The sequence below is a fragment of the Barbatula barbatula genome, assembly GCF_947034865.1.
Source record: "Barbatula barbatula genome assembly, chromosome: 15".
NCBI classification, from domain to species: Eukaryota; Metazoa; Chordata; class Actinopteri; order Cypriniformes; family Nemacheilidae; genus Barbatula; species Barbatula barbatula.
In genome coordinates this window covers 6,312,790-6,339,156 of record NC_136778.1, presented here as the reverse complement: position 1 = coordinate 6,339,156, position 26,367 = coordinate 6,312,790, and the positions used below count along the sequence as shown (strand labels likewise).

At 40.4% G+C, this 26,367-nt stretch overlaps 1 protein-coding gene across 1 annotated transcript; it reads left to right on the top strand.

Annotated features, from left to right (window-relative positions):
- The first annotated feature begins 2,424 nt into the window (after positions 1–2,424).
- Positions 2,425–26,343, top strand: pde4dip (phosphodiesterase 4D interacting protein). The gene is made up of 35 exons (XM_079474567.1): positions 2,425–3,742; positions 4,286–4,423; positions 4,625–4,744; positions 4,981–5,073; positions 5,471–5,839; positions 5,919–6,023; positions 6,109–6,246; positions 6,582–6,761; positions 6,953–7,147; positions 7,249–7,539; positions 7,622–7,741; positions 7,855–7,924; positions 9,879–9,994; positions 11,469–11,638; positions 11,740–11,872; positions 12,479–12,620; positions 12,698–12,814; positions 13,448–13,880; positions 14,429–14,664; positions 14,767–14,821; positions 19,762–20,006; positions 20,105–20,242; positions 20,482–20,685; positions 21,347–21,613; positions 21,696–21,827; positions 21,954–22,082; positions 22,173–22,362; positions 22,449–22,570; positions 22,655–22,777; positions 22,917–23,009; positions 23,342–23,508; positions 23,688–23,819; positions 24,102–24,240; positions 24,325–24,371; positions 24,958–26,343. Exons 1-35 carry the CDS (start codon positions 2,549–2,551, stop codon positions 25,012–25,014), a joined length of 6,600 nt encoding a protein of 2,199 aa, XP_079330693.1. The 5' UTR covers positions 2,425–2,548; the 3' UTR covers positions 25,015–26,343.
- Positions 26,344–26,367: the final 24 nt, after the last annotated feature.

Sequence of the window (26,367 nt, the reverse complement as noted above, 5' to 3'; positions counted from 1 at the left end):
AGTGAGGGAGTAAATAACAAACAGAGAGATTTATATTCTGTTTGCATTATACACAGGGCCGGATTATCCAATGGGCATTATGGGCACTGGCCCAGGGACCCATGCACGCTTGGGGTCCAAGAATGGGGGAGAAATGTTCACATAACAATGTTTTCGCAATATTCATTCTGTGTGCCTCTCTGGCAATAGAAACTGAAAATATGTAAATGAAATATATCTATAGGCTAATGTAACAGAGGCCAGCTAATGAAGAGTTGTGCATTGTGTAAGCCTCACTCCCCAACCAACTCTGGCGACAGATGTTACACTGCGTGTTTAGCCAATAGAACGGCCCTCTCCCATCCGATCCGGATTGTTGCCGGTTCGAGGCGGGGCGAATGGAACTGGTGACACTAAGTTAGAATACCCTCACGGTTGTCTTTAAAATATCAAAATCAAATTGGTTTTTACATGTATTCGCCAATAATAAATTTTGATATAATGTTGATCAGGACTAACTGCCATACTTTACCAATTTTTAGCCTTCGTTATTAGAAAATCTGTGTTGCGTGTGAATTATGGAAGAAACTGATAGAACTGAATTAATAGGTAGAGGCGAGACAGTGTGTGCTTTTAAGTGCCAGTGAATTACAGTATGCTGGTCCAGAAAAGCATTGCTGTGTTGAAAATTATGGAGAATGTGTACAGGTGTTGATTTTCCTTCAGGTTGTGATCATAATTTTTAATTTGGAAATGTAATCCTGTGCGTGTGTGTGTGGGGGGGGCCTTCAAGACACAGACCCCCTGAATTTTTAATCCAGGCCTGATTTTACAGATTATATTCACCATTTGTATTAATACATGTAGATTTAGATTTGTACGGGAATGTATTGGTGCATCACAAATCGAGCGTTTGTGCACTATTTTACTTCATTTTGTACTATAAATAGCGTTAGTAGAGTCGTTTTTAACGCTTTGGGAAACGTGGTGTAGTAGCATCACCAGTGGTCAGACAGAGACATCAAGTGGCAGTGTGAAGTCATAGCAGGCTAAGATTTATAGAATAGCAATTATTGCTGGCATGCACTCACATTAACAAACATAAACATTTTAAAACATTGTAGGCAAAGCAAGCTATCTTATTTATTAAGTTTCATGGTGTTTTTCTTTTCTTTTAAGTAATCTTACAAATAAACAAGCAATTGCATCATACTTGTAAAGTACATTGACTAACAATGGAAACCTACTTATTTAACTTGACTCTCTTTTCTCTTTGCAACTACTATCTGTGCTGTTATGGTATTCTGTCTACTGTCTATATTTCACTGATAAGTGAATAACAAATTCACACAGGCACACTAAACACACTGCCAGGCTGTGCAAATAGGGCCAATTCATATGTCAGCTTTCAGTTGTTTCTCTATGGGCAACAGGGTCATTAACAATTCATTATGTCTGTTTTAATTTAAGTGTCCATAAAGTTGCTGTGGGTGATCGTAGCAAATCTTGTTACTTCTGTACTTAACTTGATAAGTACAGTTATTGATAACTTGCTGTTATTTCATTACACATACACACATTAAACAGATAGAGTAGATAGATAGATAGATAGACAGACAGACAGACAGACAGACAGACGGACAGACAGGCAGACAGACAGACAGATAGATAGATTGGTGTAATGGAAATGAGTATGTAAGGTAGTGTGTTCCGTGGGTTGTTGGCCTGTGTTCGACCGAAACCATGGCAAAACCTCGAGGGGTGATCTGAAAGTTAAAAATAGTCATTAAACGATAAAGCAACAAATGTAATGCTAGTTTGATAAAGTAATATATTGTTCCGTTATTAGTAGCCTTGTTGTTTTGGCTGATTTTAAACCGATAGCATGCATTACACAAGCGCACATTTTCGACAACCCTCTTTGTTCACAAAATGGTATGCGCCATTTGTTTCCTCAGCTCGCTCTTGCCACATCGTTTCTCCTCCGTTGCCTGTACAATGAAAACCATGCTACACAGAGATCTCGCGACGCACCAAGGGAGACTGTCTGACGTTGCATCGTGGATATTATGATGATTTTTCGTGTAAATATACGGATAATGACGGTTATATAAAAATGACCCGTTACTGTTGACCTGCTGTCGGGCGGTGGGATTTAAATGATGACAGCGCGCGTGTCATGTCGGCGTCTTCAGAGGAAACCCAGTGAAACATAATCTGGAGCACAGACCGCGCATCTTTATTTCCTGGGAGGAGAGAGCATCTTGACATCGATCTTTCTTCTCAACTGAGACAGCGATATGTAACTTATCTCTGCCGAGAAACGTATAGAAACATAAGGACATAATTAAACGACGAATTGTTTGTGCTAAAATAATTGAAATCATGATACAAATATATTTGTAATTGATTTTTAATCTGTGGTGAGGAATAAGAAATGGGAATTTCTTGTAGCATGACATCATTCTCATTTTAGCCTTGGTATGTTCTAGAAAGCCTCTACCAAGCCTTGGTATGTTCTAGAAACCTTGGCTCAAACTGCTGTATACTATTATTAAATTCAATATTTATGATGTTGGACTCGAAGATGAAAGACGTGTGCCGTATATGTGCCAGGGAGCTGTATGGTAACCAACGGCGATGGATCTTCCACCCCACTGCCAAGCTAAGTTTGCAAGTCCTGTTGTCCTATGCGCTGGGCAGAGACATGACCCGAGATGGCCGGGGAGAGTTTGCATGCAGCAAGTGTACATTCATGCTGGACCGAATGTACCGTTTCGACACTGTGATCGCCAGGGTTGAGGCATTGTCTATTGAACGGATGCATAAGCTCTTATTGGAAAAACATAGGCTCAGACAGTGCATCGGTGGACTTTATCGGAAAAACAACACTGAGGACTTTGGGGGGATGGATGGGGGTGTGGGTGACTCCCCTGTAGTAGACTTTTCTGGGTTGGCTGAAGCTAAATACAGCGCTCTTCTGCAGGAAGACCTGACATACTCTGTCTATGAGTCCTGGGCTGAACAAGGCCCTCAAGAGCAGGACCACCAAAACCCTGTTCAACACCATCATCAATGCCCCGCAGCAATGGACGGCGCTTCCGGACCCCGTCCCAGGAAGTGCAGGGGGTGTGCTGCGTTGCGAGTAGCAGATTCAGATTATGAGGCTGTCTGTAAGGTTCCCAGGAAAGTAGGCCGAAGCACATCTTGTGGTCCCTCTACACGGTACTCCAGCAGTGTCCAAGACAGTCCTGAGGAGTCTGTGCCATCTGCTCCACCACAAGAACCTAGTGACCCAGAGCGCACCAGTGTGAGTCCTGCCACATCTGTGGAGTCTTTGGACACCACTGTAGATGTCACCCAAGAGTCTTGTCCAAAAATCCATCCAAACATTATTCAGGAGGAAACGGAAGAGGAATGTTCAACCATTAGAAGGCCTGAGTCTCTTTCTGGAACCACATCCAGGCCTGGATCTGTGTGTGGACTGGAGGTGGCCCTCAGTCTGCTAAGAAGCTATGAATATCACCCCATCAAAAGCCCCCAAGGTAGTCGGATTCCTGTGCTCATGAAACCTAACGCTACAGCCGTGGAGAGTCTTTACCCATTGCTACAGGTGACTCCCACAGGGGTGGATTGTCCCCTTACCCCACACTTTCAGGATTCACCTACCAGCATCCAGCAGGAACTGCAGCATGAGCTGGAAGAAATGGAGAACCTGTGGTTTGATGAATATATGTCGTGCAGGCCATTGGGCCATCAGAAGGTACACAAGAAGATCTAAAGATTCACAGCTTTTTCGTTCAATACATGGAATTAATGAATTCAGTATAGTGCTTGAAAATAATATTTTCTTATCAGATGTTATTGGCTTGTTTTGATAAAAAAAATATGAATTTATAAGCCTCAAATTAGATTTATAGGCTAAGAATTTCCCCAGGGGTTAAATCTTTCCTCACAGAGCGCACCCATCATACTCTTACAGCAACTCTGTTATAACCACTGTTATTGAGCAACAAGGATTCCTGTTACAAGCTTTTTTTAAAGGCTTCTTACATTCTGGCTCCTCCAAGGCTTGATTATTAATAGGAACATATTAGTACACTGAAATAGCACTGAGTGAAAATGAAAACAAGGAAGCGAACGACACGCCACCATGAAAAAATAAGACTTCCTGAGGAAGTCATAGAGCAGGACTACAGCCAGAACTGTTTATTCTGCACCGTGTGTGTTCTCCTGCTTAGTCGTCTAGCACACTAGATTTGTCTGCACAATTATCCTAAAGTTATTTGTGTGATCTGTGTTTCAGAGTTTGATCGAGGAACAACAGTCTCAGCTGGTGCAGTATGAGAAGGCGACGGGTCAGTGTGTCAGTGAACTGCAGAAAGCCCAACAGCAGGTCCAGTCTCTCCAGGCCAAGATCATAGAGAGTGACACCAACAATGAGGTATGATTGGACTTTTTTCATTAAACCCAAAAACTGAATCACTGGGTTTGTGTTTTATCCAGCAGCTGTGATTTGTTATTTAAGTTTTTTTTGTTCAAATGTTCTTTTGTTTGCTTTGCATGTTGCTATGGTGTTATGTCATCTCTCAGGGGATCATGAGATCATTGTTTTGCCTGTGCGTGTTTTGTTGTGTGTGTGCAGAAGCTACAGCAGAGGCTCGAGGAGATGGAAAGTGAACTACGCTCTGTCAGAGAAGCAGCATGTGGTCAGGAGAGAACAATACAGACCTTGAGTGACTCACTCAACACTAAAGATTGTGAGGTATGTCTGTATCTCAAGCTGAAAGTGGTGACTGGAATATTATGCATTTCCCATAGGCTTGAAACGCAATGTTTGGCATTTGATGCGTTTTAGATACCTCAGTTGTACACAATCGAATAATCAAGATCATTATATGATCCATAAGTATATTTAATACTATATTCCTTAAATACCCTTTTTATCTTATTTTGTTAGAATCCATTAATATTCAAAACTATAATGTCCTTTGCTCATAGATTACCGATCTCCATCGTCTCATTGAGGAACAAAAAGAGCTTTTACTCGCTCTAAAGCAACAGAACAATCATAACCATCTTCAACAACAGCAGGTGAGAAATCTTTTTCACTTTATGCTCACTTAAAGGAACAGTTCTTGGCCACCATTAACTGCCATAGAAGAAAAAATTATTTATACATGTCTTTGTTCTGGTGAACACAAAATAAAATATTTTGAAGAATGTATGAAAGCAAGAGGTCTGGGCACTTTTGACTACCATTGTCTAGTTTCCTACTATGGTAGTCAATTGTGTCCAAGAACAGTTTGGTTACAAGCATTCCTCTCTGTTCAACCAAACAAAGAAATGTAGACAGATTTGGGACAACTCGAGGGTGAGTAAATAACGACAGAATATTTGGGTGAACTGTTTCTTTTTAAGAACACACACCTCAGATTCTCATGGTAGTTTCCTCTCATCCCTGATTGTTTGTGTCCTCCTTTCTCTGCAGGCATCTGGTGTGGCTCCCAGCCAAATGCAGTCTGATCTCCTGGATCTGCAGGCCTCTCATTTCTCTGCCCAGTTGGAGCTACAAAGTCTCCAAAGAGCGCAGCAGCAGAGCCAGAGACGAGAAGATGACCTATCCCGTGAGAACCAGCGCCTCCGAGACAACCTGCAGGAAGCACTGCAGCACCAGCAGGACACAAACAGACACAACCAAGACCTGCTATCCACTCTACAGAAAGCTCGATCTGAGCTCCAACAAATGGAGGAGAAATGGAAAGATGAAACGAGTGACCGAGAGAAAGAGGTTAAGGAGCTAGAGAGGACCATCAGAGAGCTGAAGACGTCACTTGAGAACAAAGAGCGTTGGATACAAGTAAGGAACATGGACATGAAGATAGCGCTCACCCACATATTAGACAAAACAGTAATAATATAAATCCCTGTTTGGTCAGGATTACAATGAGCTGATGGACGGTCAAAGAGAGCCAGAAGTGAACAGAGACAACCTCATTCACAAGCTCAAACAACGCATTCATGAAAGAGACAGAGCGTTAGAGGTAAATAAGCTCACGCATACAAACCAGAAAGTTTTTTATCATTTATACTGACAAGTGCTTAACACTCACTTACTCTCCTTCTCAGCGAGCGGTTGATGAGAAGTTCACGTGCATCGAGCAGAAAGAAGACGAGTTGCGTAAACTCCAGCTGGTGCTGAGAGAGAAAGGGAGAGACCTGGAGAAACTTCAATGTGTGCTGTCCAACAACGAGGAAACCATCACGGTACTGACCTTTAACATAGAACTTAACTTAAACATCTTATAAATACAACATTAAAATACATAGTAGGAAAAATAACAATGGTAGACAAAGTGCCCCAGAACTGTTTGCTTTTGTACATTCTTCCAAACATCTTCTTTTGTGTTCAACAGAACAAAGAAATGTATAAAGCAAGTTTTTCTACTATGGTAGTCAATAGGCTCCAAGAACTGTTTGGTTACAAGCATTCTTTCAAACATCATCTGTGTTCACAAGCATTTAAGTTGCAAGACCTAATGCACAGATCCAATATTTGGATAAATATTGTATAAAGTATTTCTTTGTGTGTGTTTTAACAGAGTCTGGAGGTGTTGCTGCGTGGTAAAGGTTTAGAGCTCGAGCAGGTGTGTGAAGCCTGGCGAAGCGCTCAGTGTGTTCAGCGAGAACGAGAGGACTCACACACACGCAGTCTGAGAGAAAGAGAAACTCTCATTAGTCAGCTGCAGATGTCATTGCACACACGCACCAAAGAAGCAGAGGTGAACACACACACTTTACATTTCCCTTTCTTATTAAGTCTTCTGATTCATTCATGTAGTTGAGGGTGCATTGTGCTTTAAGCAAAGTTGGAACCCATAAACTGAATGAATACCTTCAATATATTGTCGTCCAGCATTAGAAAAAAGCATCTGCCAAATACTGCACATCAGCAGAACCGTTCTCTTTGCAGGAAATGACTGCGGTTTTGCTCAGCAAGGTGTCCGTCGGGTCCAACGAGGTGGCCGAGGAGCTCAAGTCTCGCCTTCAGCTGAATGAGCATCTATTTCAGGAGCTGCTGTCGGACCGTAGCAGACAGACTCAAGAACACCATCAGCACGTCCAGGACCTGCTCAACACCATCAATGCCAGAGAGCAGTACATCAAGGTAACTCTTCACTGATCTCTAAATTACATGCATTGTAAAAGCAAATCCACTCTACAATTTAAAAGATGCATATCGTGTGGTTATGACACTGAATCTTCCAGGAGTCTGCTGGGCGTGTGGGTCAGGTGATGGCAGAACAGACTGCTCGCTTGCAGGAGCTACGCAGACAGCTTGAGTCAACAAACCCTCGGTCGACCCCACTAGAACCTCCCGCTGACACGCAGAGGCTTCTGGATGAGCTCCAGCTGGCTCTGCGCAGAGAAAGAGAGGCACAGGAGCAGCTGACCATCCTGCGCTCCACCTTGGCCTCACACCGAGATCAACTCCAGGCCCAGGCTTCAGATCTAGAGGCATGGACCAGGACTGTAAACATTAAAGAGGAAATCATCAAGGTTTGTGATCTTCGTATGTTTTATGATAGTACATTTGAATGGAGATGTACTGTATATATTTACTAAACGTTTATTTTTTTAGGACTTACAAATGCAGTTGGTGGAACCATCAGGTTTGCCACTAGTAGATCGATTATTCCAAGAACTACAGGAGCTGAGAGAAAGGATTGGAAATCAGGAGCCCATATGTGTTAATCAAAAGGTCAGTCAAGATGAGTCTATAAAAATGAGTCGCAAATGACGACTTAAAGGGAATCAGAAAATAATAATTGAGACACTGTATGTTATATATGTACTGTTTACTTGTTTTCTTAGCAGGCTGTTTTGGATCCATTGGTGTCCATGGATACAAGACAGGCAGTCAAACCTCATGCTGATTTTCGAGGTGGGGGCGGGCTGCAGTTTGGTCTGTAATATGGCCTTCCAGAGGACAAATGATGCTTTGAGCAATGCGTTGAATGAATATTTTGCTAGCTAAATGAGCATGTTCTAATATTAAGAAAAGTTTAAATTAGTAACAATGATTTAAAGTGCTTTTAAATGACTAGGGTGTTTGAAATGGCTGAAGGATTCTAACAACTTAATGTCTACTTGTTTGTGTTTTGTGTTGTCCATGAGGTAACTTTCTTTTTAAAACAGCCAGTCATTTGTAATGAATTATTTTGCCTAATTTTACTAATATATGCCATTGTTATCATTAATTATTATATCATTTATAAAAGCAAAAATACATTAATTAATTTAGACAAAAAAGGTAATATATTTTAGTCACTGTGTTCACTTTAGACAGTAAACATCTTTAAAATATCTAGAAAGCTTTTGTACACAACTGGACTACTCAGAAAGGACTGTTTCATTGTGATTGTTTTGTTGTTGTCATCCTTCTTTTGAAGAATTTGTTATTTAATAATTTATTACTATTATAACTTTAACAGTTTGTTAGGAGCCTATTTAGTCTTTATATAGTCCATGGCCTGATATATAATAACAGAAGTGTTCCTCTGCATGCAAAATAACCAGAAGTGAGAATTGTAATGTGTAATATGCAAAATATTTGCACTTGATTTTCACTTGCATACATTGAGTTGCTGCCTAACAGATGCCTTCATGAACATTTGATAAATGAGTGAAGTGTTTGTTTGGATGTCTGCTTTCTTATATAAATGTAAAACGTACGTCTTGTGCCATGGTCATTTTGACTCACAGTAGATTATTTAATGAAAAATACTAAAACAAAACAACTAGGGAGTCACACAAGGTGAAAATAATGCATAGTGTATCAGGCTCTTCGGTCACCCTCTCTATCACTTTCTCTTCTCAATTTTTCAAAGTCACAAGCACAGTCGGCCCTCCCACATGTTACTACCACACATTAAAACACACTGATTGGTGTATAGAATGGTGTATTGCACATTGACAAATCCACAAAGTTGTGAGAAGGCTGTCTTTTGATACTACAGAACAAATTTCTCTGTGGTCTTGTGATGACATCAGCCAGAAACAAAAAGGACCCCCAAGCTTCTTAAAGCTTATTATAAACATATGACGTTAAATTACAAGAACTTTGCATTTCATGAATAAATGCAATATTCACAAGCATTGTTTGGTTAATAGTACACTGTGCAGTTTCCTCTTTATAGATGGTTTCAGCAGTAACTTCACTTCCAAATCTGTAACTGTTGGTCAGTTTCAATTTAATTTCATACAATTAAATATAAAACAAATTGTTATATTATAACCAAACACACAATGGGAGTTAACTAATCAGATGGATCCAATTAAATATAATATTGATATTCTATGAATGCTGCTGTTTTGGTATTCAGTAATACTTCAATCTCATTTGACTGCATCCCAATTTAAACATGCTCAAATTTAACATCCCAGTTTGTCATATACAGTAGGCTACAGTAGTTCCAACATTGTGGAAGGTATGTCATAGATAAGAGTATAGGTGATAAATGAATTTATTATGAATTTAGATGATTCAGGACTACTAATTCTAACGCGTCTCATACAATAAAGTAATGACTCACCAGCAAATGTCTCTGTAAAAATTTGCATTTTACTTTTGCATCTTTCGTGCACATGCTGGCCTGCAGAATATTTTGGGCACTGAGAGTCAAAATGATCCCGGATTAGTTTGGTTTAGAACAGAAGACTTCTATCTTTTAAAATTAAACCTACTCATAGAGAGGAGCGTATTATTAGGAGCATCATTCGAGTATTATGTTCACCATAGTCTTCATAGGGATGCATGCAACAGTCAGTGCACAGTGTCTGTGTGTAAATGCCTTTAGTTGTGTTTCTGTACTGACTGTGCAACTCTTTTCCTCCAGATTTCACTTCAGATGATGGAGAGGAGGATGATGAAGAATGCAACAGTGAGTTTGCGGATAGTGCCGAAGACGAAGAGCGCTCCAAACTGACTGCTCAGTCTTTGCTCAACATGCAGGTGGGATGATACCTAAAATGGGTCATTATTGTGATTCGTCTAGATCCGATGAGCCTTTGTAACTGGGGGTGAGGGGGGTCTGTGAGTGTTTGGACAGGGTCGAGGTGAATGCCATTATTAGAATCATGTGCAAATGTTGTGGTAACGATGTAAAATCAGCATCAGTTTGCAGGTTGTTTTAAACGCTGCGCAGATTGAGCGCACATACTCAACTCATGAATCAATATTAGATGCAGTCGAATTGCGCAGCCCCTGCTCGTTTCTGACGTACTTCAACACAACCGTCACTAAGCAACAGGTAAAGGCGCGCTTGTTTGTTTGCCTTGAAATAAATGGAGCAGAGCAGATCTAAGAAACACAATATGGGGTAAGTGCGTTAACACACTCCGCAATCATCGCATTTACGGAGAAGCTGTTGTGTAAAAAAACCGTGCTGGTTGTCACCCGAATACAGGCATCCTGTGTTGTGTTGTGTTGTGTTGTGTTGTGTGAACTGATCACCTTGAAGTTAACGTGAAGAGTTCGTTTGCAAAAACAGAGTTGGGTTGTTTTGATTAAATAACTCAATTAATACACACAAGTGACACAAAAACAACACGAGAACACAATAAAAAGATTAGATATGGCAATTTTGACTTTGATCGCAAAAATTGGTTTTGCAAATGAACTCTTCGTGTGGTTTCCTAGACACTTTTAGCAGACCATGGATTATTTTGATTATTTACACTGAATAATATGCAATAAAAATGTAATAATTGTTCAAATATTGTAACAACCAGGCAAACGGAATTCATAGACCAAACATCACAAACCAGTATGAAAGCTTTATTTCATTAAACCCATAAAAACACTCCTACTGCACTTTACGCCCTTTGGTCAAGGCTTGCTAAAATCTCCCAGACGCCAGAACCCCGAAGACAGGAGACACGGAGCTCGATCTCGCACTGGGTCAGGCAATAATCCAGGTTTCGGTGGCACCTACACAGTGGATATGCAGCTCTAGTAGTATTTTAGATCTCGTGCGTGGTCGGGCAATAATCCAGGTTTCGGTGGCACCTACACAGTGGATATGCAGCTCTAGTAGTATTTTAGATCTCGTGCGTGGTCAGGCAATAATCCATGTTTCGGTGGCACCCGCACAGTAAACGCAGCATTTAGCCCAGATGCATAGGCTGAATGTCATCCAGTGATCTACAAGACCACACCGTTGTCGGATCTCGCTAGTAGTCAGGAGCTCTCCTAACCATCAAAACAGGCCCTCACTAACTAGCTCTATCGTAATGAAAAATACATTGTTCTACCACGATATACAAGCGCTACACTACAGTATGCAGCTTTATTTGTAATACTACACTATGATACTATGCATACAATACTACACTTTTGATAAAAGTGTCTGCTTAATCATTTACAGTACATTATACTCTGCTATCAATAGTACTTATTGTCTAATCATAGTCCCTATCTTTTGCAGAGTTGTGATCAGCACAGAGCACACAGAGGCTGTCAGGATGCTGTAGTTGAGGGTAAGGGGCTGGCCGAGGTCAAGCTGCTGGTGGAGCAGAAGAGGTCCGTAGAAAGAGAACTGATGGAGCTCAAGTCCCAGCTGGAGAAGAGCGGCTTCTCCTCTCTCTCTCAAATGAGGTGCAGTTGTTCACTTACCGAACAAGTACAAAATGCTGTGCATACAGGCAATAAAGCATGAATAACGAAGTGCTTAAATATTGTGGTGCTTCCTGAAATAGGAAGGCCTTGTTTACTTTATGCTCAGAGAACGAGGATCTCAGGAGTGTCGTGATCAGAGGAGAATCTGAGCGGGATGGACAGAAGATCACACCAGATTGGTCTGATGTACTTGATGGGGCAGCTGGTAAAGAGGTTTGTTGGCTTTATGAAGATACTAGATTTAAAGGAACAGTTCACCCAAAAACTAAGATTCTGTCTTCCTTTATTCACGCTTAAGTTGTTCCAAATCTGTATAAATGTATTTGTTTTGATGAACACAGAGAAATTGACTTCCATAGAGAACACAGAGAAATTGCCACCATTGACTTCCATAGTAGGAGAAATAGCTTTTTCTTTGTTCTGTTGAACACAAAATAATATATTTTGAAGAATTTAGGAAAGCAAACTGTTCTGGGACAGTTTTGACTACCGTTGTCATTTTTCCTACTGTGGTAGTCAGTGGTGGCCAAGAATTGTTAGGTAATAAGCATTCTTTAAAATATGTTTCTCTGTGTTCATCAGAACAAAGTCATTTATACCGATTAGAACAACTAATTGATGAGTGAGTAAATGATGACATCATTTATATTTTGTGGTGAACTGTCCCTTTAAGATAATGAAATTCATGTAATATTTGTCATTCAACCGGTTAAATTGGCATCTTATTAATAATAATATTTTGATTTATTCCTATTTTAAATATCACCTGTTTTACTAGTGGTTTAAAACATTTGACACCACTCTTTGTTTGTTTTTCAGTCTAATAAATCTACACCTAGAAAGGATCTATTAAAAGACCAGGTGCAGCAAGAGACCAGAGAGCTTCAGGAGAGACTCATGGTGTCGGAAGCAACAGTTCAAGCTCAAGCCGAGCAACTCAAAGACTACAGAGAGCTGCTTAGTGAGTAACACACACAAAAGTGGCAAAACCTCACATGGACGCACTCGGTTCCTAAAGTTCCTGTGTGTTTTGTTTAGCGGAAACAACAGTACAGCAGGATAATAAACAGGTCCAGGTGGACATCCAGGATCTGGGCTATGAGACGTGCGGTCGCAGTGAGAATGAGGCAGAGAGAGAAGATGCCAGCAGCCCAGGTGACTTCGGTTGGTTTGACCACTAGGCGGCGTAAACATTTTACAGTACTACATTTACATTATGCATTTGGCAGACGCTTTTATCTGAAGGGACTTACATTGCATTATACTACACATTTGTTTCTAACTATGTTCCCTGGGATCAATCCCATGACCTTGGCGTTACTTACGCCATGCTCTAACCAATTAGCTACAGGAAAGCTGTAACAGAATTCTGTCGTGATTTACTCGCCCTCAGATTGTTCTATACCTGTTTTTTTGTTCTACTAAACACAAAGGGAGATATTTGGAAGAATGTCAGTAACCAAACAGATCTCATCCCCCCTTGAGTCCTATAGTATTTATTTTCGATAATATAGCAGTAAATGGGGAATGAGATCTATTTGGTTAGTAACATTTTTCCAAGTATCTAAAAATATACAGGTTTGGAACAAACTGAGGATGACAAGTAAATGACGACAGAATTTTCATTTTTGGGTTAACTATCCCTTTAAGAATCAATTGTATGCACTGCTCGCATTGTCTTTTTATTTATTACATTAAAGCTTTTTTAAAAATGTAATACAGTTAACATAAAAAATCTATTAGTTATTTCCAATTAATTTATGCTAAAATATTTTTTTTCCACTGCAGAGTTTGATGACCTGGAGCTGTGCACATCTCTGTCCTATCGTGACGGGAGTTCTCAGTGGTGGGGGGCTCCCGCCTCACTGAACTCTGGGAAGTCGGAACAGGATGTGAGCCACCTGCAGCAGTTGATCGAGGACCTTCGCAGTCAGCTCTCGCGATCTCAAGCTTTGATCCGTAGCTTGCAAGCCCAAACGCGTGATCACACCCCGGGTAGCACTCCCCGAAAGGTCAACTGGGGCTCTAAGAACTTTGAGGCACAGAGTACAGCTGAGGAGGACGAGGGCTGGCAGTCGTCAGATGGCTTTGGGTCTCTCCCCCGCCAGCCCAAGCAGGACCGAGAGCTGCAGGAGCTTGTGTCTCGCGTGACTTCATTGGAAGAGCAGCTGAGGAAGAGCAATGGTCATGCGGAAGATGGCAAAACGGAAAACTGGCCAGGGTGAGTGTTTACTGAAATATATCACCATTAAAGGGATAGTTCACACCAAACATTCTGTCATGTACTCACGTTCCCGTCATTACGAAACTGTATGTCTTTCTTTCATCTGCAGAACACAAAAGAAGACATTTTGAATAATGTTGCCAGCCAAAAACCGTTGGTCCCCTCATTGACTGTTGTTTGGACATAAAACCAGTGCAAGTGAATGGGGACTAACTGTTTTCTGTTTCCAATATTCATCAAAATATCTTCTTTTGTGTCCTGCAGAAGCAAGAAAGGCATACAGGTTTGAAATTACAAGACGGTGAATGATGATAGTTCACCCAGAAATTAAAATTTGACAAAGATTGACATTATCAATTTATGGAAATATATGTGAGATTTAAGTGTTACAACAGAAGAACACTAGAGGAAAAAGTAACAAAAGAGTGGCTAAATAATGACAGAATTTGTATTTTTGAGAGAACTCCTTCGTTTAAGGGAGGTCATGTGACCAAGATGTAAGCTAGATGAACACATAAATGCTTGTTTCTCTCACCTCCATGCAGCAAGTTTGACACATTGATTCAAGCGCAGGCCCGTGAGCTGTCTCACCTGCGGCAGAAGATGCGAGAGGGTCGTGGGGTGTGCCACATTCTGACTCAGCACCTAGGGGACACCACCAAGGTCTTTGAGGAGCTCCTGCGTTCCAATGACATTGACTACTACATGGGCCAGAGCTTCAGAGACCAGCTGTCTCAGAGCATCTCGCTCGCCCAGAGAATCAGCACCAAGATCAGCGGTCGTAAGTACTGACACTTGAACCGATTCTTGCCTGAATGCATTGACAATTATGATTCTCTTTCTTGAACAATAATTTTTTTTTTTAATAATTTTATTGATACAGGTGATCACTCTGAACTTCCAGATGATAAGTCGGGCCATGAGCTGCTTGCAATACGGTGAGTTGACTGAACACACACACAGCTCTCATTTTCTTTTCAATCAGCCGTAAGACATTATGGATCACAGTTTGTCATTATACCCGTTCAGAACTGAATAGGATTTGGTGTCTGTTGCCAAACCATCCAGAACATGATGACCACAGCATATAGGCCATATTGATTTGTTGATCTTTAGATTTTATTGACCTACTGTTCGAATACAACCCTGTGCAGAGTTTACGCTTTAAGTAATTAAATCTAATCTAAGCATTGTCTCAGCAATTTGTTTGAATTCTCTAATCAGACTCATTGTTTTTAGGTAGCTGTTTTTGATCAAAATATGTGTTCATTTCAGAAATGAGACATTTTGTATTACTGGTTATTAAAGGGACAGTTCACACAAAAATAAACATTCTGTCATCATTTACTCACCCTCAAGTTGTTTCAAATCTGTATACATTTCTTTGTTCTGATGAACACAGAGAAAGATATTTGGAAGAATGCTTGTAACCAAACAGTTGTTGGCCACCATTGACTACCATAGGAGGAAAAAATACAATGGTAGTCAAAAGTGCCCCAGAACTGTTTGCTTTCCTACATTCTTCAAAACATCTTCTTTTGTGGTCATCAGAACAAAGACATTTATTCATATAAAGCAATTTTTCCTACTATGGTAGTCAATGGTGGACAAGAACCGGTTGGTTACAAGCATTCTGCCAATGCTCTCTGATCATCAGAACAAAGACGTTTATAGAGATTTAGAACATCTTGAGAAGACAGAAATACATTTTTTGGATGAACTGTTCCTTTAAGATGCCTGTGTGAACTTAAGACAGTTTGCTTTCATACCAAAAATCCCCTTGAGAATACTCTGCATCTAGCATCATTTGTTCACTTAGTTTGATATTTTATTATTGTTATCGCAACGAAGAAAAATGCTTTCGCCTGTCCTTTCAGGAGCTGTGAAGTGCACTTATTTAACTTTGCCTGCAGGCCCAGTTGAGTAATGCTAGATGCTAATGCTAATGCTAATGCGAACTGTCAGGAGTTTGCTACATAATGTCACCGCTGGTTCTAGGGCTATTCTCTGGAAAGTTAAAGCGCATGGGACATTTTAAGGGAGTTCATGCTTTCATTCCCACCCACCATCCCCCTCAGAACCCCTGAAGGATATGACCTGTTCTTTCCAGGCTGTTGTGCATTGTGCCGGGAGGTAGTCAGCATGCACGCATGGGCGGGGAAGATTTGTGCTATCTGCCTGTGAACAGTGTCATGTATTTTTTGTTATTGAACGGAGAGACAGAGAACGGTGGTATTTGTTAGGGATACTAAAGGAAGCAAACAAGAACATATTCACTTTACTGCTCTTGTATGTAGTTTTGTACCACTATATTGGTCTGTACATGAGTTCATAGCAGATGAAGATTATTCTCAAAATTCTTTTCATTGGTGGAATCGTTGAGCTTTTCTTGTGACGTGTCTGGAAGCTGCTGGAGTCATCCAGAACTGGGAATTGATCAATTGTTGGATGGAATGGTTGAAGATATTTTTTGCGTTTATCAGCGTATTATCTTCTCAACGCTTGTCTTCTATATTTTTCAAATACACGAATACAGTCGCCACCCCATTTCTTATTTACAGATGCATCTGGATCATAATGTAAAGCCACAATCTGGCAACCACGATTTCCGCTGTTTCCAAATCTTCTGGAAAAACGTCTCTGTTTTCTCTGAGACAACGCAGCGTTCGTAAGAAGAAAGAGAGAGAGAACAAGTGCACAGATGGCCAGCCAGATGCATGGCTGGACTTAACCTTGTTTTGTCGCCCGTTGGCTCATTTAGCCAGAACTTGTAATTGAGTGAAAAACGGAGGAGATTTGTATTGGTTTAATGTTTTTTTCTGTCCTGCCGTAAACGTCTGCCCTGGGACAGAGGCGTCACATGGTTGGGTGCCGAGCTGTGAGCACCGGGCTTTGGATTGGGTGTTGACTTCAATGCTAATCAGGTTAAGTTAATAAAACCTTAGGAGTGAAATGGGTCAGAGGCAGCTGAAGAGAGAGAGAGACGCACGAGAGAGGCACGTGGGAAAAAGAGAGAGTCAGATGAAAGGATGGTAGAAGGAGAAGACAGCATGACAGACCATGTGAAAGAAAATTGCGACTGAACGCCAAAACAGGAGGGACACAGAATCTCAGCGTTCCCCCGTTTTTTTTATGCATGTTGCCATTCGTACATTGAATGGGTATGGTATAGTAGAACGGGGTCTATCTGTGCCTCATCAAAAATATTTTTTATTATCTATTTAATTTATTTAAATACTTTTCTATAATTATTTGCTTTATATATTTAACTTTCATTAACAATAAGGATGTTTTTAGAATATTTGGAATATATATTTTTTATTTTTACCAGTATATAAATATTAAACGTAATTGTTTAGACACCTATAATGGTATATTGCTTAAAATTGTCATAATATTTTTTTAAAGAATACAACAGTACAGGGATGTTCTATATATATTTTTTCTTTCATAAGCTTGTAAAAGGTTGAACATGCTTTGTGTTTGATAACCGGAGGATGGATGTTTCTCTTTTGACTGAAGTCCCTCATTTATGCATAGAGGAACACATCAGCCCAACGGCAAGGACCCAGACACACTCTTCACAGTAATTTGCTGTGTTTAGGAGCACGTGGGGAAGGAGATTACATTTCAGGAAGACACTCTGATTAGCCTTTTAAGGGTCTGGTTTCTAGAGAGAAAGAACACCCTGAACATTCAACAGCAGTGTTTTGTGTTTCTTTGCAATTCCTTTACATCTCACAAAGGTGTTGGATTAATCTTGTCATCCTAAAAAGGAGAAGAATTTCGGTCAAAACCATGCTGGATATCACGACAGTTGCTACAGGTTATTTATCATGTATGTGTATGTAAAACGCTTTGTTAGGGCTGGGAATAACAGATCTCTTTCGGCATCAGCGGTTTGTGTAATCTAGGGATTTGTGTTGCTCTCTGTCCGATTGCCTGCTGGAGATTCCCGACTCCTCCCCCACCACTACTCTCGAGCTGGGCAAACCCCCCAGTTCATCACGCGAATGATCACGGTCCAGTTACCACGGAGACGAAGCTTACATACACTACAACGGCGGCTGGTTCGGAGGCCCCCGACCTGCTGCTCTGCGTTCCCCAGTTGTCCGTGAGTACGGAGAGTCAAGATGAAGTGGCAATAACAGAGTCACGGGAGAGTGCAGGTAGTCGGGTGGAACTTGGGACCATGGCCCCGCTGTGGAGGTCAATGCTGTCCAAAAACAGCCCCCTGTACCGTGAGTCGCTCTATTCCTTCTCACTGTGGGAATGGCAGGTGCAGAAGAGAGAACTGGCAAATTTAAAGAAACTAACTGAAAGGGAAAGAAGAACGCTGCACAGACAGATGGAGAAGTAAGCCTTTTGTAAAGTCAATATAGGGTGTTACAGGTTGACTTTTAGTATTTAAGACCGCAAACTCCTGGGAAAGTTGTATAAGTTACTGTATGTGGAATAGAAGGCGCAGCTGATTATTTGTGTACAATGTACAGTAATCTGTCTAAATGTTTCAAACTGCTAAACAAATGCTTGTCTTCTATATTTTCCGAATTGCGAATACATGCTGAGATAAATACATTTTTATCCAAGTATGATTTGAGAATGTACATGTTGAGAAGAACATAAAAATCTGGCCTAACATGGTCCATTGCCACATATTGACTTTAATACTGTCAAATATTACGATTGATCAATAATTATTACAACTATACTGAAATGTCTTAATATATACAGTATAATATGAATGTTTGTGTATTTATATATACATAAACTTTTATTTTATAATCGACTAATTGCGATTACTTGATATAACAGCACTGATTTGCTTGCGTTGAATTAGTGAACTAGACACCAGAGCGCATAATTTTACTTCTTTATTCATTTCGCATCATACTCTTTCTTCAAGGTTCTGTGTGTCATTTATTGGAGGATGTAGTGACAGAAATGCAATGTAATATACATAACTTCTTACCCTAGAATGGGCTATTTCTATCTATATACACCGCGGGTCCCCTTCCTTGGAACTCGCCATGTTGTTTCTATAGTAGCCCTAAACAGACAAACTGCTTTACAGAGCGCGTTTTCGCCTTCAAAAGAGCAGCAAGACGTGACCACATATTATTTCTTTGTCAGCCACCCTAGTGCTTTGAAAAGGAGGGGTGGAGTGAGGCGTCATCTCACCACCAGATGCTGCTTAAATCTCCACATTGCTCCTTTAATTTTAAATTAAATGAAGTGCAATGTCACACATTTTGACTGTAGCTGCTGATGTTGCATGTGTCTGTGTAAGTGAAAGAGAAATGAGTTGGGAAAAGCACATGTGAGTCAGATGACAGACACTTGTGCTGTGTGTGGTTTGGCCTCAGCCCAGACAAAACAAAAAGTGCTCCCCCTAATTAATCCAGTGTTAGGGTACAAAATTAGACTAATGCACTGCACACTGGATGCACTGTGAACATGTGCCAAACACAGACACATTTGCCAAACAAAGTACACATTTGCATTTAGGTACAACCTCAGGTGCAGCGAGCTTAGAAATAAGTGAGTGAGTGAAGGTCACACAAGGATCATTGTGCCCGCATTGGTTTCTTTGGAAGCCATTTACACCAATTACCAATTCACTTATCAGAACACATATCAGTTTAATGGTTGTTTTTGCAATTAATATGAATGAACAACTGCTTTTGGGTGGTTTGTAAATGAGAGTGAAAGTTGAGTAAATACATTTATGTTAGTTACCTTGGGGCTTATTTTGAATTATTTGGTGATTAAAAAAGTTAATATTTTATTTATCAGTTAAGACACACTTTATGAAAAATCACCTTTCAATGTCAGCTTTATTATAATGTTGCATATGCTGTCATGTGTGTTTTCTCAGGTTGAGTAAGGAGCTACAACAGAAAGACAAACTCATCGAGTCGCTGCGCTCTAAACTCGACCAGCAACACCCCCGATCCGATACACCCGTCAGCAGCCACGCCTTGTCCGAGGCCAACGACCAATCAGACAGGACCTCGTTCGTGTCAGATGACCATGGCTCAACCATTGAGGATCTAGAGTTGTGCTCTGAACTGGATGCTGCCAGTGAATATGGCCAAGAGGGTGTAACAAGGAGTGCCACAGGTTTAATTTAGTTTTTTATTCTTTTTTTGTTCATCCATTTTCAGATTACCATCACAACCAACATTCATCTTTTCATCCTCCATTTGTTTCTTTTTCAGACTCACATAGAGGCCAAGATTCATTACATCCATCCAATGCCCCATCTATTACTTCCTCTCACAGCCGTCAGTCATCCAGCACTTGTCCCAGCATGCATTGCACACCACACAGGCCAATGGAAACCCAAGCACAGACAGGTACAGTTGGAACAGTGTGAGGTCATCAAATCACAGATTACTCACAGTTTATACAAATGTCCCTTTTAAGCATCACTCATAAACATGTAGAGTAAGAATTGTATAACTAAATATCTTAATTTCTTAAGTAATGATGAAAAAGTATTTTATTTTCGGGTGTTTCAGACCAGCTCTAGTTTCTGAATTTCTCATGGAATGAAAAATCTGTAGCTCTCCCAACTTCTGTCTTCTCCCATCAGGCCTTTTGACTGGACCTGTGTCCAACTCCCTTTCTTTCTCCTCTTCTCCCCGCTGTCTCCTCAACCTCCCAGCTCAAATGTCCTCTCCACCTGTGTTTGACCCTCATACTCATCCCTTGAGAATCCGTCACCACTACGGTGGGGGTTTCTCACTGGCAGAGGTTCATCAAGAGCTTCAAACGCTCCAGAGGCAGCTTGCAAACAGTGAGCGTGCATTTGAGTGTGTGGAGCTCAGAATGACTAACACTGTAAATGAGTTTGTTTTTGCAGTGAAAAACATTTCTGTGCATGATGGTGAGGTTTCACAGAGGTTCTCTGAAAAAATTCACAACAATTTGACTGCGATTTTGTGGTGTGTTTTAACAAGAAGTGTTAAAAGTTTAAAGAGTCATCCCAACAGAAAAATCTTCCATAATTGATTCACCCTCATTTCATTTCAAACATGTATGAGAATCTTCTGCAGAACACAAAAAAATATATTTTGAAGAACGTTGGTAACCAAACAACGTTAGCTCCCATTGACTTCCATTGTATGTACTCAAGAAATTGTGAGACAAAACACTTTTGATGATGTAATTGTTCTTTTTGGATGAATTATCCATATATTTATTATATATTTAATTGTTTTGTGTAAAATCTCACTTTGGCATGTAAACCTCAAATAGTTGTAAACATTTTTCTCAATTACATGCTAGCAGTATGAAAACCAACATTTAACAGAGATTTGATTTGATGGTGAACAATGTGATTCCAATTTGCTTGCACTTGCCACTTAAGCCTGCTGCTAGTTATCTAAATTTGCTTACAGTCTCTTTTTTTGTTTTTGAATATAAAAATAAAATGATATATTGTTATTCCTTTTTAGGCTATCATGGTCCTCAAGTCAAACCTCTGAGTGGGTTTCCACTGGGCTCTCACACTCCTGACCATAGCAGTTTACACTTGCTGTCACATTATGGTTTTGAACAATCTCCTCTTAGCAGTCAACACACAAGCCCTGCTATGAAATCTGGGGCGAGTCTTCTAGAGAGCAGTGCAATGTGGAATATGATGCATGGCCCGAGAGCATTAAGACCAGGAGTGTATGGAGATGTGTCCTCTGGTTCCTCAGGATATCTGTCAGGACATGCAGGTACTGTATAATGTTATATAATTTTAATATTCAGATATCTGTGAATTGTATCTGTAGATGATTTTTTAACACTATGCTGTAGGTTCAGACCTGATGGAGGAGCACCTCAGAGAGATTCGCTCACTTCGACGGCGACTGGAAGACTCTATTCAGACCAATGACCGTTTGAGACAACAGTTGGAAGAGAGACTAGCCTCTTCTGCACGGAACGCAGGTAAGAGAACGTATTTAAAAATTTGTTATGGCCTAAAACCGTCATATTTTTACTTAAATGTAATAATAAAAATTTGTTTTTGTTATACGTATATGACTAACCCATTGTGTGGCACCCTTTTACCAGCAGGGGGAGCTGCACCCACCAACATCTACATCCAGGGGCTTGATTCCGTTAGTCAGCTGTCCAATGAGATTCGAGCCCTAAAAGAGGAAAACCATACCCTGCAGATCCAACTCCAACAGGCCAGAACCGGTAAGATCTCAAAGTACCTTTATCAGCAGCACTATCAGACGTCATCTTTGAACGTTATTCTAAACACACCCAATGATATATCACCTCCAGATGGCAGTAAAGAGATGGAGCGCCTGAGAGAGGCAGTTCTGTCTGGTCATGGCCAATTAAAGGAGGCGGAGATGGATGCGGACAGGTGGGCGGATCAATGCAGGCAGCTGCAGGCTCAGATCAGAGACCAGGCTCAGGCAATACTACAGCTCAAGCGAGACAAACAGAACCACCTGGACAACAGCACCAGGTACAGCAATACTACAGTGTCACTTAAAATGAGCATTAGCTGTATTGACAAGCTCTATTGAACAATGTGGATGTATTCACAAACAGGCTCCAGCATGAAGTGAATCTTCTCCAGCAGCAGTTGGCTGAGAGTCAGCATCTAGTGCACAGACTAGAGTGTGAGCTACAGGTGTATCAGAGAGTTTGTGGCACAACTGATAGCAACACAGGTAAGAAATAACTGAAACTGAAGCTTTTCTGAGATAGGATACATAGTGCAGGTTAGAGTCTTGCTTTCTTTTCTCATTTCTAAGGCTCAGGGTTGAGTTTGACCTTTGACCCGCCAGAGTCTAACATGCACTTGTTGGAGCAGCAATTGAGAGAGAGCCTGGACCGGTGTATGCCCCGCCCATTTGCCAGGAAACAGCTCTTCCACGGTGAGACGACTAATCATCATTACTGTAATTTCATCACAAACTTTAAAAGCTGTATGCACATGTTTGTTAAATTTGGTTTATCTAATCTGAGAAAGATTATATTATATTTAATTGATCCTTATCCCACCGTCTGTTACAGACCAATCACCATCTCACCCCCTTCGAGATACAGGGTTCTCTATTCCCGCCTCACCAGCGGTGGAACCAGAAGATTCAAAGTCATCCGCTAGTGGTAAGGCTCTATTATAAAATTCAAGAACACTGACGAATGGTTTGGTGTCAGGAATAGTTCACCCAAAAATGAAAATGATCGTTTGCTCACCCACCAGTTGTTACAAACCAGTAGAAGATTTTTTTATAAAAGTTTGTAAATGAGCCGTTTTGGGAAACTACTAGGGGTGTCAAAACACCTTACTTACAAACATTTATGAAAATATCTTGATTCGTGTTCAGCACAACAAAGAAATGTATACGGGTTTGTAACAACTAGAGGGTGAGGAAATTATGACTACATTTTCATTTTTGGGTGAACATTAAACTTTAAACCCCGTTTTTCCTGTTTAGACTCCTCCAAACCGGCCGATGGCTCCTTCGTCTGCAGGACAGGACGTCATGTGATCGGTCACGTGGATCATTTCAGTGCCCTACAACAACAGCTATTGGAGGGAAAAGTTGTTATACGCAAGATAGAGGCAGCGCTGCAGTCTAGCCCAGAACATGACTTGCCAGAGGTCAGTATTGTGGTCTTAATAAAGATGACAAATTGTAAAGAAAACTTTAAGATGCTTAATTTAAGTAAGGAATAATTAACGACGGCCCATTAAATTCTTAGAAAATAATGCACACCCCGAGGTGTAACGGCTACTCTGCTTCGCATCACATGATACATCCTCTCTCTTTCTGTTTTTAGAGTTATATAAGAAGCCTTTACACCAGCACAAAGACACTAAAGCAGATTCTGGAGGAAACAGGTTCTCTCTTGAGAATGTTCTGGAGAGCAGCTTTGCCCAGCACTGTTGCTTCTGCCCAGCAGACTAAAAAGGTGAGCTTAAAAACTTATTACATCACACATCTGTCTTTTGTTGTAATATGTATATGTGACATTGGCAGTAAAGGGATCTACAGTTATTTAGCAGACGCTTTTATCCAAAGCGACTTACAAAGAACTCCGGGAACAATAAGCAATATGTCATAGAAGAGCAATAGTACAATAGGAGCTTATACAAAGTTACTTGTTTCAACAAAAGCTAGACCATTACCTGTTGAGAGAAAGAGAGAGGGTTAGTGCACAATTTTTATCAATAATTATGTCTTGTGTTTCCAGGAGCAGTCCCTGAGAAAGGAGGTTGTTCTACTGAAGCGTAAGCTTTCAGAGCAAGAAATGCTTATCAGGGATTCTATGGAGAGTCTAAGAAACTCCAATCGCACTAAAGACGGCATGGAGCAATTCATCGTCAATCAACGTGAGTGTCTTTCTATCTCGTCTCATCTCTTCTTGTCTCTTCTCGGTTATTGTTCTGCTATTCGCTTTGTTCTTTTTCTTCCAGTCTCAAGAACACGAGATGTGCTGAAACAAGCTCGATCGAATCTAGAGGTGAGTGCATTTATATCATATTTATCTCGCCCCATTTTTTACAACCTCAATGACATTATTTTTAGTAGAACAAGCTTAGAAGGTAGAGTGTAGTCTAGTGGTGTGTCTCAGAAGAAAATGTACGTTAGCACAAATATTAAAGGCTATAACACTTACTCTTTCTCACCCGGGTATTTTCCTTCTCCTCTCTCTTTTTCTATGTCTTCTGAGTTATTCCAGAAGAATGAACTCAAGATTGCCTCTCTAGGCTGTTCCTCTCTCCCTCCACCTTTATTTTCCTTCTCCTTACCTTCCCAACCTAGAGGTACCGCTCTGACCGGCTTTGTCTGAGCATACGTGTGCCTTTAACCTGTGTTATAGTTTATGAATGTGCATCCTAATTCTCCTGATGCTGAGATTTGCACATTGTATGTTGTCCTTTTCTTTTTCTGAGAGAAACTAACTTAGTTGTTTTAGTTTAATAGCTTGTCTAATATCTCTATAAAAATACTACTCTGACTTTGTCCTCTGCACTAACAGAGAGTTAGTGTTACTGTAAATTCTTCATGCAACATTTCAATGAACTCTTCTGTCCTCCCGTACTCAGATGAGATCTCAGGAGTCCCAGGCAAACACGCCTCTTTTCTTGGTTGGAATAGCGTGAGTTTTAATGCTCCGGATCAGCACATGATGACCAGCCCATGGCCTACACAGGGATGTGATGGACGGCTCCCTCTAGAGGTGTCCGACAGAGCAGACCCAAGACTCGATGCTGCTGTTTTCTTATAAGGCGTTACATTATTCAATCTAAAGCGTTTAGCTAAGACTGAACAACTAGGTGTAACGTATTTCATTTGCATGTTATTTATGGATTTGTGTTATAGACTTGCAATCAGGTTTTAAACCAAAGTAACTTCTCATGGGTTTACATTGTGTGTTTGGGATTAGAAGAACACTACTAATGTGCAATTGTAAAACTACTGAGTTGGCAGACCTTCTACACTGTAACCTAGAGTCACCCAAGGGATGAGCTGAAGACCGATGGTGGAATAATACTTTAATGGGATGTACATAGATCAGTTTTGTGTTTTGTTATTGAAGCTCTCCGTTTCAGCCAAAGTCTGTTTCTTTTGAAGCATTCACTTTCTGCAATGTTTGGTCCCTTTAAAAACAGTCTTTTTTATTTCCTTTAATGTTTTAACTTTTTTGGTTTTGGTCCAAAATAGTCAAAGTTTTATATATATATATATGCTGTATCAGCTTTTCCCGATGGTCCACTTTTACTTTTTTATTTTGTTTGTTTTGTTAACTTTTGTTTATTTTTATTTTATTATCATGGCTGTCATGAAAATTGGTTCTCATGAATTAACCAAATAACATAAATGTCCCCTTACTGCTTTAAATACCAAACGGTCCAGTAAATATTGTTATTAACTGACATTGCTGACAATTTTGCAAATGATAGTGCGACACAATGGTCATAATACTATTGTTTTATGCTATTGATTTAGCTTTACTGTCCTAGCTTTGTCAAACATCTGTTGCTTCTGCATGAACCACATAGTATTTCAGTATTCCATCACATTATTCCAGTATTATGTGTAATTCAGTCCAGGACGGGCTCTATGTACATGACTGATCTGTCATGCTGTTTTCAGTCAGGGTTAGACACTTGTATCTTTCAAAGATCAGTCATGCAACATCAAAAATGTATGTTGTACTGTAAACCTCTGACGCACAGGTGAACACAGAAAGAGGAATGTCTATCCTAAACTCTGTTTCTATGACAATCACGTGTTGTTTGTAATTCTGTAGCTGTACATATTTCCCTTTTGTGATCTGATCTAAATGGAGAGTTTTGACAGACAAGCCTCTGTTCATTCTTAATGCATGTGTATTTCCGTGAAAGCTTTGTGGAGGGCTCAATAAGGGAATGCTTAATAAAAAGGGAATCTTATACACGAAATGCTTACAGTGTATTTTTCGCCTTCTGAAGTTTTAGCACACATGGTCTCAC